At 41.1% G+C, this 14,851-nt stretch overlaps 1 protein-coding gene across 3 annotated transcripts in view; it reads right to left on the bottom strand.

Moving 5' to 3' along the window:
* Positions 1 to 6,226: 6,226 nt before the first annotated feature.
* insrb (insulin receptor b) overlaps positions 6,227 to 14,851 on the bottom strand; it is a 79,036-nt gene continuing 70,411 nt past the window's right edge. For all 3 annotated transcript variants that reach the window (XM_084548952.1, XM_084548954.1, XM_084548953.1), the window contains exon 23: positions 6,227 to 14,421. In XM_084548952.1, the coding sequence (XP_084405078.1) occupies positions 14,067 to 14,421 (355 nt within the window). In that variant the 3' untranslated portion in view covers positions 6,227 to 14,066. The remainder of the gene's footprint in view (positions 14,422 to 14,851) is intronic.

The following is a 14,851-nucleotide window of genomic DNA, read 5'->3' as shown; positions in this document are numbered from 1 at the left end:
GGACCACAGGGCCGACTACATGGCTTGCACTCTGATGCTAAAAAAGAATCAATATGATATTTGTTAGTTAGCAGTTCCCCAAGACGCTTCCCTTCAACACAAATGACACAAAGAAAGGCATGATTTCATCAACTGCATAATGGGAATACAACAGGTTTGTGCATGATGGAAGAAAAGGCACCATTGCAGGCCCTGCTCCAGCCTCTCGACGAAAGCTCCTTTACATTTCCATTGCATAAACAGATTCCTTGATTCACATGATGCCACAAACCACCGTCACCACTAGCAACTGCTCAGAGAGCCAGCATTAGTCTCCATGTCAGTGGTGGAGAGCTGGAGATTATTCCTTCATAATCTCAGCAGCCCGAGAAGCTGCTGGGCCGTGCTAAATAATATAACGTGCTATAGTAAGCTCATGGATTATGAAGGAACTGCACAGTGCAGGGGCAAATGTGGAGTTTGGTAATACATGCTTCAAGTAAAATGTGTCATTTTACAGTTAAAGGAAAATGAAAACATATCAATGTGTAATGAGGAAGGGTGAGCCAAAGCTACGACAGGTTAAATAATGCTCATTTCATAAGGGGACGCCTCTTGTGAACCCAAGCTTTTGCCTAAGTCAGTCTGGCTCCGCAGGGCCTGACTCGTTCTTCTTGAACTCATGTTAAGTTTCTTTTCACCAGCAAACGTTGGTTTTCTGATTGAATACAACATTCTGCAAAAGAGCTTCCTGTACTGCTGCACACATCTGAAATTTCAGTAGAGAAAGGATAGCATAACACGTATAAGTTTTTTATACCCCCCATAAACTTCTATTTACACAACCAGCCAAGAAAGAACGTTACCATGAATGTGGAGTTGTATTTCTGTCTAACTCATGACTGCACATCTAATGTTTACCGTATTTCAGTTCTGTTTTGCATGCAGCCCTTCTGCATCTTGATCAGCCGCCCTTTAGAAGTGAGACAGCGCATTGAAAGTAAAAAATAAAATGCTCTGTAGACACATAACAGGTTTTACACGGCTAAAACAAAAATTCTAATCAGAGTGACAGAGTGAAACACACAAACAAAAAAGAAACATTATTTAATCCATCACACTGTTTGTGGCTGGTTGGATTTTGGACTCATGTTGTCTGCTAACACATTTTCACTTATGAGGAGATATTTTAGAATATCAGTTGAGTCAAATGACTGGATAGATGGCTACAAAAGTAAAGGCTGGTTTGCTACTACACTACACTGTAAAACTCTATATTTCTAATCTCAAAACATGAATGGCGATCGTTCTGTGGTATCACTTATTGATTTTATGTTTAGATCTTGATCTCAGTGAGACTTTGCAGAATAAAAGCTTTACAGAGAACTAATCACGATCTAGGCTCTGTGGGACAGAAGATGTCTATTTGCTCCTTTCTCAGTTTACTCCTCTGTCCCTGACAAACACATCTTCTTTGAGTCATCTTTGAGTAACAGACCTCAACTATAGTTATAGCACTATGATAAAATACAGACTGAATCTTGCACCTTGTCCTGCTATAAACCAGCAGCATCCACTCCCGACAGCCAGAGATGCTCTCATGTAAACACACGGGCAGACGAATTGTAGATCCAGTTTTCTATATTACTAAATCACCGCCCGAGGCTGCAGGGGTGGCAGTGTCCCCGCTGCAGGGAGAATTTGTTTGCGTCCAAATCCCACTCGTGTTAAGTGTAAACTCAGTACAGAGACTGGAGCGGCTGCTTGATGCTGCCTTGCAGCGCCGCTGTGGCCTTTTATGGTTGGCCTCTCATATCTCCTGAGACATGACACAAGGTTGAAAAATCAGTGTGTCCCTGCGCATTCGCGTTCAGGTGTGTGTGTGTGTGTGTGTGAGCGCGTGTGTGTGTCTCTATAACCGTTTTTGGCACCGTCATAGTCATCTGTTTTCTCCACAGTCAGGCTCTACATAACAAAGGGTGGTCTGACTCTGCTCCTAAAACTAGTGACTATTATCTTCTGATAAATCACCGAAAGACTTAAATACATCGCTTAAATCTTTTTAAATTGATGCACCTATTTCACTGAGTATTATAACTCATGTATACTAATTTAATATTCTTCTCATTTTTATGCCTGTTCCGTAAGCGCAGCATCCTCATGTCATCCTGATTGCTTTTCCTTATTCAAATATAAGTTCTGATTTGGGACAATAAAATCTAAAACAGGAAAGTGCACCAGTGTCAATCCACCATAATACAACTGAAGCTGTTAAATGTCAAACAGGATTAAAAAAAGTTTTAATCTATGTCATATATTAGCAGTTTTATATAGTAATACAATTTCTATGTTGCAGATAGCTTTGGGCATTTTATGTTTTAGTATTTTCTGTTAAAGGAGGACAGTTGAGCTGATGTGACAAGGAGGAAATGAGTGCCACAACGCTTACCGTGCACATGCCTGCAAAGCTACATGGTAGTCACAAGAGGAACCAGGACATCATGTGAAAACGTCAGTTGATGAGTTAACACCAGACATAGAAGAGAAAGCGCGTGTAATGTGTTTCCAAAATATCTACTATTACAACAAACAACTTCCTGGATGAGCTTAGGGCCTGATGAGACACAGTGACAGAGACGTCAGACGCAAAAAGTAAAAATCACACTTGTAACTATATATATAGAGATACATTCACGTTGACTACTTTGCCTGTGGGACTAAATGCTTCATTGAAGGTACCTGATCGGTTTCAAGGACCAGTGTCCAAGTGTGTTGTGTGACAGATGGTGTGTGTTGGTAGAAACACAGAGCACAGAGGCTGTTAGATCTGAGCTCGAAGCACACATCAAAACAACTGTCATCTTGCAGATCCTCTTTGATCAGAAATTCATGTGACTACTGTTTCAAAGTGCCCTAGCTACACAGACACTCGAGCTGAGGCAAAATGGAAGCATTCTGCACGGGTTCTTTGTGGTGAAACCTCACATATTCATCTGAAGATAAGAGGATGACAACTCAGGCTGTGAAATATATCAGATTCGTGCTGTAAGAGAAAATCTGGTCTGTGAGTAAGGTTTTCTATATGGATTTACAATGAAAACTAGTAATTGTACCATGCTTCATTAAAGTAATCCAAAAGATGGATACTTTTCAAATAAATAATTGGAAGTTTCTCTTTGTATTCAAATCGTCGTGGCAGTTTTGCGTTCTCACATTTCATACAATGCAGGAGCTTCTGGAATGACTCACTGAACTTTAAACTAAACTCACACGCTGCAACCGTCATTCACCACAAACCCCAATCAGGTCAAAACGACAAACAGCAACTTTGTGAAAAGTACTGAATGGAGTTACAGTACATATCAGACACTTGCAACATCTTAGGGTTGTGTCCAGTCCTCATCCAGCCTCTGCTGGGTGACACACTCCTGTCTGTCTTCACTCAGTGCTACGTGACATACAACCTGAATGTAAAACCAGATTACCTCTCTTGAAGGACCATCTCTTCATCCAGAGTTTGGAGAAGGACGGCCAGGAGTTGTTAAGAGGAGAGTCCGCCATGGGAGCAGAGCAGTGGGGAGGCCAGCTGGAACTGGAGCTCACTCACACTGGAGCTCTGGCACCCAGCGAGAGGAAGAGGGAGGGATGGAGGGAGGGGAGTCAAGAAAGAGAGAGAGAGAGTCCAGAAGAGGATCAGCTGGTTGGGGATTACCTCCAGAGGAAGGAGAAAATAGAGCAGAAAAGGTAGAAAGAGAAGGAAGGCATAAAAAATTCTAAAGTTCTTGGTGATAAAATAGAAAAAAAAAACTAATCCAAAAAGAATAAAGGAGACATACTTGTTGTTTAAAACTTTCAGTTGTACTTTCAAAGCGGCATCAGGAGCAAGAATAGTCACCGTTGTTCTTGTAATACTACTTTTTACTTCTCCAGCCCAGTTTACAGATGTAATAGTTTACGGGAAATAGCGCAAAAACAGAAAAAGAGAAGGAAGTATACGCAATGAAAGTATAGACGTCAAATCATACATGCCGTTTTTTGTTCATGTTCTGACTCAGGAGAACTAACCACCACACCACATATACTTAAAGGCTTAAAGAAGAGCAGAGAACTGAATAGAAGTGGACATAAACCTATCTGCTACAGCTATAAGACACAGAGCCCGACAATTCTTGCAACCACTGCGCCTCTTAACTTGCCACAGTGTAAGTACGAATGACTGTCAAGTCTACCTCACTGCACATCAAGTGGAAAACAATCTTTACTTTCCCACAGACATGGAAAGCAGAGCATTGGCACAGAGAAGGCAAGTGTGTTAAACTGAACTGTGGACTGCACAAAAATCACTCACATTTCAGGAGATGCACAAACAATTGCTGGTAAAAGAGGGTTAGGGTTTGAAATGGGGCCTTGTGTTGTTTGAAACCTGAAAAAAAATAAAAAATAAAAACTCACAGAAGCAGAACAGCTTCTACTTACATTGGATGAAGACGCAGTGTGTAAATCCTCCCTGTCCTCCACCCGAATAAGCACAAGAAGAGACGAAGAGATGGATACGTTCCTTCAGTTAGACTGTGTTGTGTGAGAATGTCGGGCTCACACCGAGTGCAGACTGACAAACCAGCAGCAGGCTCTCAGCGCAGCTTCCTCTTTTTTTTTTCTCAGCCTGTGCAGCTGAATGCCTTACTTACAGGTTCACACATCACTGCTGCTTTCAAACATGCTGTGGCAGCTCACGATGGCAACACAGATACTCTAGCTTGAGTGCAACCACAGCTTTTGAAAACAGAAGGTTACATGCAGTTTTCATAGGTGTGATGGATTTCGTCAACCACTGACGTGAGCATGAAGGGTGTGGATTAGTGAATAATGGTGAAGTGAGGAGACAGATCACATCATATGTGTTGTTGCATAATTTCTCTGGTCTGCAGGATGTTTTTGCAGCTTCTGCCTCTCTCCTGCACAGCCTTGACAAAAGGGGTGAGGAGGAACTAGTGGTGTTTATAGTGGTTTCAGTCAGAGCATAACTTCAACGTGATGTAAGTTGTACCGCTGTTCTTTTTTACTTTGAAACCTCTGCGCGTGAATGAACACTAAGGCTCATGTCTTTCGCCTGCCAGGCCTGGTGTTTTCCCTTGAAGTCCAATTTGCATGCAGTAAATATGTGCAGTCTGCAGCCAGCATGTTGCTTGGTTTTTACCTCAAAGTGATTGTGCACTGAGCAGTGGTTTAAGTATTTAGATCATTTACTTGGTGCAATGTAAAAATACTCAGTAAAAGTCCCGCATAAGGAAGTGTTAGCAACAAAATGTAGTTCAACAAATGTTTAAGTTAAAGTTTTAGTTTGGTGCTCAGACCGGTTTATATATATATATATATATAGAGGGCACAATATTGCAAAGGTATAAAAAATATAAGCAGAAATATATATATATATATATATATATACATATATATATATATATATGTATATATATGTATATGTATGTATGTATATATATATATATATATATATATATATATATACACATATATATGTGTGTATATATATATATATATATATATGTATATGTATGTATATATATACATATATATATGTGTGTGTGTGTATATATATATGATCAGATCATTACATGATTGATACTGAAGCAGCGGTGCAGGAGCAGCACGTTATTGATGGGGTGCAGCTGCAACTAACGACTTTAGATTTAGTTTCATGTACAGTAAATACACGATCAACCACAACATTATAACCATTAGCAGGTGAAGTGAGTAACAGTGTCTATGCAATCTTGTGACAATTCAGTGTTCTGCTGGGAAACTTTTAGACCTGGCATTCATGTGGATGTTACTAAGACATGTACCACCTACCTAGCCCAGTCCAGGCTGAAATAGGCGGCTGTGGCTCAGGTGGTAGAGCAGAGATCTCTCCATGTGTCAATCTGTCCATGGGCAAGAGACTAAACTCTTTGTTGCTCCTGAGGGAGGTGAGACCTTACCATGCAGCTCCACCCTCACTGGTGTGTGTCAATGAGAAACAGCTCACTGTAAAAGCTTGCACACACTATTTGCAATTAAGAATGTTCATTTTAAAAGCACCGAACCCTGTCAAACAGAGTAGAGGGCACAATATTGCAAAGGTATAACAAATATAAGCAGAAATTCATTAATGATGGGTGGTAACGTGGTCATGTGAAACTATATCTGCCTACCTTCTTCAGTTCATAGTTAAGAAGTGCGAGAAGACACATATTCTCCAATAATTTTATTCATAATTTTAATATAAACAGTTAATTGTTGAATAATTTACACACAGCAAGATTTTTATTTTCATATCATTGCAACATTTTCTTTACATGTCACTACTTGGCTCTCCTTTGAAAACATAGAAAAAATAAATTGTCAAGCGTTCATTTAGTCATGGCACATTTTTGATCCTGTACAATATGCATGTATTTCTGTCTGTGTGTGTGTGTGTTCTCGTGTGTGTGTGTGTGTGAGAGAGAGTGTATATTGTATTTGTTGATATTTGTGATACATATAGATAATGGCACATTTGGATCCAGTGTGAGGGATGAAGCGATCTCTGTGGGTTGCAGGTTCGGGGGTTTCGGACTGTACATACACACATATACACCTGCTGTCTGCATACGCACCGACGGCTGAACATAATGTATACACAACATATCCCAAAAATTAATACATCAGCATATTCATCTGCAATAAAATGACATTAATAAAAGAGGTATCCTGCAAGACTACACACAGCATTCTGGGGACCACCTATGTGCACCAAGGAGAGACTTGAGGACACAGAGAGGAGGAGGAGGAAGAGGAGAAGGAGCAGCAATCAGAGACAAAGAAAGCCTTGGCAGAGACTTCAACCGAGGACAACACAGACTCAACTCCACTGATTTAAACGACACACAGCACAAGGAACAGGACAGAGACAAATAGAACGTACTGGTGTGTAAACTGGAGCAGACCACTGGACCGACAGGTGACTCTTAAAGTCACGAAGAGGCCGCTTTCCCTCACATTTGTCATCTCACAAACAGGGCACGTCAAACACCCATCGATAACAAATATGAACGGTTCATCGTCTACTGACAGACAGTACTTTATTCATTCGTAATGGAAGGTGTTTAACCTTTAAGCTTTTTAAAAGGGACAGTTACAAGTTTTGGGAAGCATCGCTTGGACCAGAGGCTTGATGAGAAGGTGTTTGTCATTAGCTTTGCGTTAAGCTGTAGTTGCTCTGACCAGAAGTAACAATACACTGTTCAAGAGTGTTTCTTGGTCAGACTACGACTAGCCAGGAAATGGTCAGGCAAATATACTGCGTTAATTCAGGACATTTATAGGTGCCGATTTTTAAAAATTTTTTTTTTTACTGTTGACCAAGACTACCCAGGCTGTTTCACAGTTTCTAATATTCATGCTGCGCTAAAAGTCTTGAAATCAAGCGCATTTCTCCAAACTATTCCTTTAACACCTCCAACTTTACAGTCTAAACTTGAAGAGATATGCTTATTAGCTTATTCTGAATTTCATCACACTTGCGTTTCCTCTTCCCCAAAAGGACGTGCAGTGGTCTTTTCCAGTTTTTCACATAAAAAAACTAAAAAAAAAAAAAAAAACACATTCGCAAATTTTGTCAAAAACAACTCGTGAAAAAAAAAAAATCTAAATAAAACATCTGTGACAGGTGATATATATGTGCGACACAGGAAAGGCATTAAGGGTGTCATGCTGCTGTGACTGGGTGGGGCGGTGGTGGTTCAAATGCACAGGCCTCTTCGGGCCAACATTCAGAACATGCATCGGATTAAGAGCAGGGTTTGCAAAATGTTTCAGGCCACATACTGTTTATGTTACACAGGGGTTGAGCCCTCAGACTGGAGTTGTGCTGCTCCTGTTAAATACATTGACAGACTCGACTCGGCTCTTTTCTGCGTAGTGGGTTGTGTCATGAGAAAAGAAACAAACAAAAAAATGTTTTCGCTTTTTAAAATTTAGAAAAAAGTTATATACACAATGATAATGTTAAATTCATAATGTACAAGAGTAGTAAAAGTTTACAGTCAGAAAAAGTAATTGTATTTGTCCTCACTACTTTGGCTAAAAAAAAAAAAGAAAATAGAAATCAACATCTCTAAAATGTAATACTTTTTTCCTTTAAAACAATAATACATACAATGCTTTGTTCTCACCCTGCGCTGCGTTGCTAGCGTGCTCTGTCCAACCAGAGTTCAACAAAACCAAACTTCCCTAAAAATCAAGTGCTTTTGTTTTTGCGGGGCCAAGAAACTCTGCTATTTACAGTTAAAAGCTTATTAATTAGTTCTTTTATTTTGAAAATCAAGGAACAAATGAATGCATCATGGGAACCGTAATGCAGCCACTTGTTTCTAACTGTGGGGCTTTGTTTTTTTTTTGCATGTGCTTTGGGGCGTCGTCACAACAGACTGATGAGAAGCAAAATTGGTAAGCGTCAAATTACCAAGCTGGTATAGATATTCAATTTTCCATGCACAAAGCAAACCAGAGCTTAGCAGAGTAGAGACACAAGTTCAGGTAATTTTTTTTTTTCTTTTTGGTATCAAAATCCCAAATTACAGTATTTGAACAAGCAATGTTTTTCACTGCAGTATAAACCTAAAGATAAGTGAACGCATTAAAAAAAAAACAAAAAAAAAACAATGGAAAATCCTCTTCAGTGATTGGTGGAGACATGCCAGTCGGGTGGGGGGTGGGGGTGGTGGGGTGTCTGCCCAGCGGTGGGGAGAGGAATGGGTGGGATGGGTCAGGCGGGCAGTTAGTCAGAGCAAGGCACTGTGGGTCGGGGGCCCCGTTTGCTTTGCCACCCCTGACCTGCAACACTCCCATCTGCCCGCTAGAGGGCAGTCCAAACCACATCACCTCCTAGCGAGAGAGGAGGATTCCTGATTATCTTCAAAGGGTCAGAAAAAGAACAAGTCAGATTTATGAAAAGGGCGTTTGTGGTTGAAAACTTGTCCTTTGTCACATCTCAATTTTGCAAAGGATGCCGAGAACTTGCGCTTCAGTCAGAGGAGATAAAAAAAAAAAGGGTAGGTAAGCTCTTCCTCCTCATCATCCCCTTTATCCTCCAACTACAAAGCATCGGGCCGCCTCCCTGAGACGAAAAGTTACAATCTAGATTTCATGTCAGTTAATAGTTCTTATGGCACACAGGATTGTCCCAGTCCAGCTTTTCTCCTTTGCAGAGGGTGGGGAGGCCCTTCTCTTTAAAACTTTTCAACCAGCCACAACAGACCCAATCCATGGCGTTGACAGAAAATAAAAGTCATCTCGATATTCACAGTAGAAAAAAAATATGCATACGACACAGACAACAGAGACACAGACTGGATAAGACGTGGGATTTGAACTGTTTGGAGCACAAAGAGAAAGACTGACAGACTAGAGAAGAAGAGTAGGGCTTGATTCCAGACCATGGTGCAGTCTAGATGTGACTTGAAGAGCACGAGGTCCTTTTGACTCATGCTAATGTCACATCACCAGATATCGGTAGAGCCACTCCTACATACAGTCTGGAGGACATGTGTATATGTATGTGGTTAAAGAGGATATACAGAATAAAGCTACGCTGCTTCTTCCAGTGTGTGGGAGAAGTAATTTAACAAAAAACTGTTCATGAAGCCTGTTTTCTGTTTCCGGAGATTACGATTGGAGGTTCAAGAGGTTGAGGTTGTTTATCTTGAAAACGTTCTCCTAATGCTGCCTTCAAATGGTGTGATGCTCAGTGCGATGTTCTGAGTATACTCTGAATGAACGGCGCCCTCTAGTGGTATTCACAACCTCGTAACTGGAAATGTTCACGAGTTTTCCCCAGATACGGAGGAAGGGGATGGTAAGTTAATATGTCAAGTGTCATTAAGTTATAGAGTTTCCTTAATTGACTTTTAATTTTATAAAAAGTCACCTGCATTGTCTTCATTGAATGTTGAGTGTCACTGAGTGTTAGCTAGCTAAACTGTTTCTCAGTCATCCAGGTCATGGTATATCCAAAATGCGTTTTAAAAAAAGGCTTGTAGATTCAAGTCCAGTCGCCTTTTTTAAAACGCTTTTTGGGTTAGCCTTGATGGTTTCTAGAAGCCAACAGTTGCCTAGCAGCAGTGTTCTCGTGATTCGGCTGATGCTAACGCCATTTTGTATACTTGACGTCCCATATCGGGAACATGAGCTCACGGGTTCCGTCTGAAGGCAGCATTCAAACTACGCCAATTTCAAGACATTTCAAACGCATCATCCGAATCGCCGTGCTTAATATTCACATTTCAGAAGTGAATGAAAACCTCCCCAGCAACACAAGAAGAAGAGAAACAATGAGACGAAGGGGAAAGAATTCATCAGCAGCGTTAGAGATGATGATGATGATGATGGGATGCTGAGGGGGATGATTTAGGCTCTTTTGACTGATTCCTCCATATGCACTGAGGTAGACTCTGGCCAAACACAAAGACGACGACAATTACGAACTAACCAATGAGCACTCCCGCTGCTCGCCACCAGTCACTCCACCCGTACAATAACAAGACCTTTACATCGCTCCACTCTCAAAAACCTTGAAATTGCCTCAACAGCAAAACCAACTGTGTTCTTCTTATACAATGACAACGATGATCATAATAAAATAAATATCTGGTATTTCAAAGATATGGGCACCTTCTTAATTAAAAATTGCATATGCGAGTGAACACTACCACAAGATAAGCAACCTAGGTCAAGATGGAGACGAGAGATGTGTCCCACTTCCATACTACAACTAACTATGTCTGGGTTTTGGGTGTGTAGTGTAGTTATACTGGAAAACACAGTATATAGTGTGGAACAGAGACACAGCCAAGCTCCACCTATGTCTGTCATGTACGCAACAACTTGACGGGCATCAGAATTTATTTTTATACATCTGTTTTTCTGCTTTTATTTTCCAAACTATGTCACAAGATTATTTACAAAGTACAAAATCCCAAGATTGTAACGACTCAGACCAATAAGCTAAAATCTAAATCGTAACCTCAGGTGTCTCTGAGAGCCGACAGCACAGACTCTGGCCAATCCACAGTGTCAAAGCTAAAGCACCGGGTGAACATTTGTGGGAAACTGAGCTGAAACCAAAACATGAAACCTGCCTTGCAGACTTGCAGCAATGAACTCGTTTGTAACCCCACAAACACAAAAACGTAGACGCAGCTTCGATTTCTTGACAGCACTGTGGCCTGTGTGTGTGTGTATGAGTGTGTGTATGAGTGTGTGTTGAACTAGCCAGTATAATTAGCCCGGAAGTGGCTTGGTGTTTGAGAAGGCACTGGTTAAATAGGGTGGCAGCTTCTCTGCTTTCTCTGACTTGATTCTGTGGGTTCTTGTTGTTGACAGAAAGCTGCCAACGCTTTGGCTATTCTATAAGTGCTGAAGGCTGCTCGCTTGGATCGGAAACCACACTGATATACATGTCAAAATTAAAAATATATTTATCTCTACTGGTCTGCTGAGTGTCGCCTCGCCGCACCGCCTGAAGTGGTTAAAGACTGAGAGACTCACTGATCTGCTGCGATGGTCTCTGGGCTCTGAATGAAGGTCATAGTGAACTACCGATCTTAAGAAACACAATGAAGGGTCAGCAAAGAGGACGATTAACTCTTCTTTGAGTAGCTGACAGGAATGTTTCTGATTCCCAGCAGAGGGGAGAAACTTCAGAAAATCTAACAAATTTATGTGCATGTTCTTCGCCCGATGGGGGTTGGTGATAGGATCAGTGCTGCCAGCAGGCAGGCAAAACAGTAGGATGAGGGAACGAGGAGTTCTGACTAAATCCCGGAATGTCAGACCTGCTGCACACTATGTCCTGACTGCATGTGATAGCAGAAAGAATAATAGGATTAACAATCAACTCACAGCCTCCCCAGGTCTCTCAGAGACACTGAAAGACAGAGAGAGAGAGAGAGAGACAGAGACAGAGAGAGACAGAGAGAGAGAGAGAGAGAGAGAGAGAGAGAGAGAGAGAGAGAGAGAGAGAGAGAGAGAGAGAGAGAGAGAGAGAGACACACAGAGAGAGACACAGAGAGAGAGAGAGAGAGAGAGAGAGAGAGAGAGAGAGAGAGAGAGACCTGCTGTGGACTGAATATAGCTGGAACTTTCCGTATTTCTCTCCAGACCTCAACAACAGCTGGAAATTTCCAGCAGGCTACTTTTGATTTTCTGTAGCCAATGGGAAGCCTGTTCTGGTGCAGACCAAAAACCTAAAACCGGGAGGGGGGTGTTGTCTGAATTTAACACAGAGGTCCTGAACTGTGACAGATCTCAGGTCAGAGAGGAAACCAATGCTACTGCTCACCTCTACACCTGCTTTTGCCTGAGAGCTGGTGTTAACTCATGTTCCGACCCAAGCAGCACCATATTCTTAACTGTGTTATATTCACCTCAAAATATGAATCACTAGCGTACGATGAGCCCTTTGAATCCACAGAGGGAGCCCGCAATGTTTTTACAGTAACACCAGCTCCAAAGGGCCTTTCCTGTTTTTAGCGGACACACAACAGTCCTTTAAGCTAACATAAGCGACAGACTCTCCGACCTCAAGAACTGTTCACACAGACGGCACAAAAAGTAGGCAAAACAAGTCATAACCATGGGAATAGATCTCAACTCCAGTGTGATCTGACCAGAGAAAGACAGCAGACATGGAGACAAACACACATCAGGTGCACTTTGACCTAAAGAGACATTATTCCCCATTTGTACCATCTTTTTTTTTTTTTTTTGGTTATTCTGCTTCTATTTTTTTCTCATAGCTGTAGTGCCTCCAAATGTTGACTTCTCAGTGGGATCGAGTTTTGGATTTAAAAAAAAAAACAAAAAAAAAGTGCAGTGAGTTTACAATGTTACAGGGCTTTCCCCCGTTTCCATCCAGACAGTGCGAATACTCGAAGGAGGCTAGATAGCCTAAGACACAGAGAGCACTGATGGTAGATTAGTGTGATTTCTGGAGCTATAAAAATAAGAACAAAAAACCAAAACAACCTGACAACACATATTACTAGCAAAGCTTCTGATGAAAAATATTACAAATATTAACTATTTACAAAAACATCAATGTCATATATTATATATAAAATATTGGTAGAGAAATACCAATATTCCATATATATATTATATATATTTATATATTTCTATACCCACTAAAATATATCAAAGCAGCAGCTATTGGTCAGTCTGAGGAACTCTTTTGTCCAATTCTTAACTGTTTAAATATCCTTCAGCCGTATAAGTGAGGACACAGAAACAAAACAGGAAAGAGAAGAAAATAAGTATAAAGCAAATAAATTAAAACTATTCACCAAACACCCGATGAATCTGTGTGTAGTTTGGAATTCTGCAGAACCAAAAGAAAACAAAAAGAAAACATTCCTCTAGGAATAGATGTTTGTTCTAGGATCGAGCCTTTGCAAGTCATCCCACTGATTAAGTCATTGTTCAAAAAGAAATTAGTGTAGGCGCTGATACACACTTCTTTTTGTTTATAGGCCACGTATAAAAAGGCCACTATCTTGAGTAAAAAGATTTCACTTGGAGAAAGAAAGCACAGACATGTGGAAATGCAGGTTGTCGGAAGAAAAGGAGGGGCGAGTCTTGAGGAGGTTGAGCATGAGCAGCCTTTGTGGTTGTCTAAGGTTTGTTGTGTTCACAGTTTTTTTTCTTTTTTTTCCTCTGTTTCCATCACAAAGCAGTCCTGGAAACGTGGCATTAGTGAAAAACAATAGATAGGTATTCTGGTAATAGAAAGTCTGATGTGTTGTGGAGCAAGTTTAAAACAAAAAGTTACACCATGTTTGCATCCCTTGCTTGCCTGTGTTTGGCAGCCACGAGGAAAAAAATAAAAAGTCCTGAGATCTGTGTCTTTACTGAAGGGTTTCTCCAAGAATAAGAAAATCATTAGAAAATGATGAGCAGAACATGAAGGATACAGATAAAATGGACTGGAAGAGAGAGTGATGGGAGAAGAGTGGGGGAAGGTTAAAACGAGTTCTTTTAGGAAACAGGAAATGTTAGGAAGGGCTGGATCTGGGCAACGATAAGATTCTGCCGTTTTTCTTGCCACCGTTCATGTGTGTGTAGGGGACATGCTCCTCATAGTTCCCCCTCAGGGCCACTGAGGGCCCACTGTCCCTGCCTAAGCTCTCCTCTCTCTGAGAATATGAAGACGGGTCCAGAGGGATGCTCTCCATGTTGTCCAAGTCCAGGTCAAACTCCTCCGTCTCTGGAACTTTGTTCTCCTCGCTGTAGAAGAAGGAGACCTCGTGGAAAGATGGATGCAGGCCCTCCCGCAGCATCTCAATGATCTCGTGGAACATCGGCCGCATCTTGGGATTGTACTGCCAGCACATTTGCATTAGTTCGTGCCTGGGGAAGGAGACACAGAAAGGGACAAAGTTTGAACGGGATTTCTTTTAAGTTATGTGAAAAGTGGAAGATTGCCGTTAAGAAGACAATATATTATGCCAGCTTTGCATCCTTACACTGAACCAAACAAAGCCAGGATAATAAAGCAGTTCTGGAATTAGATGCGACGTTTAACACAAATACCCCCAAGTATACCGTTGTTAAATTTTAAAACAATAATGGCAGCTGCACTAAGTGAGGAAATGTTACTTCAAATGTCCTGGTATGGGTTGCACACCATGTCGTGCCATCAAAACATCACACCCCTGTACACAAGACACCAATTCTGCTATTGGTTTAACTTCAGAACCACTATGTCCCATCATTCAGTGCTTCTTATACAGAACAGCAAGGCAGACAAAAAACAAAAAAACTACCAGGTGGGTACCTT

Source organism: Chelon labrosus, assembly GCF_963514085.1.
Source record: "Chelon labrosus genome assembly, chromosome: 7".
Taxonomy (NCBI): Eukaryota; Metazoa; Chordata; class Actinopteri; order Mugiliformes; family Mugilidae; genus Chelon; species Chelon labrosus.
This window is presented reverse-complemented; position numbering and strand designations above follow the sequence as displayed.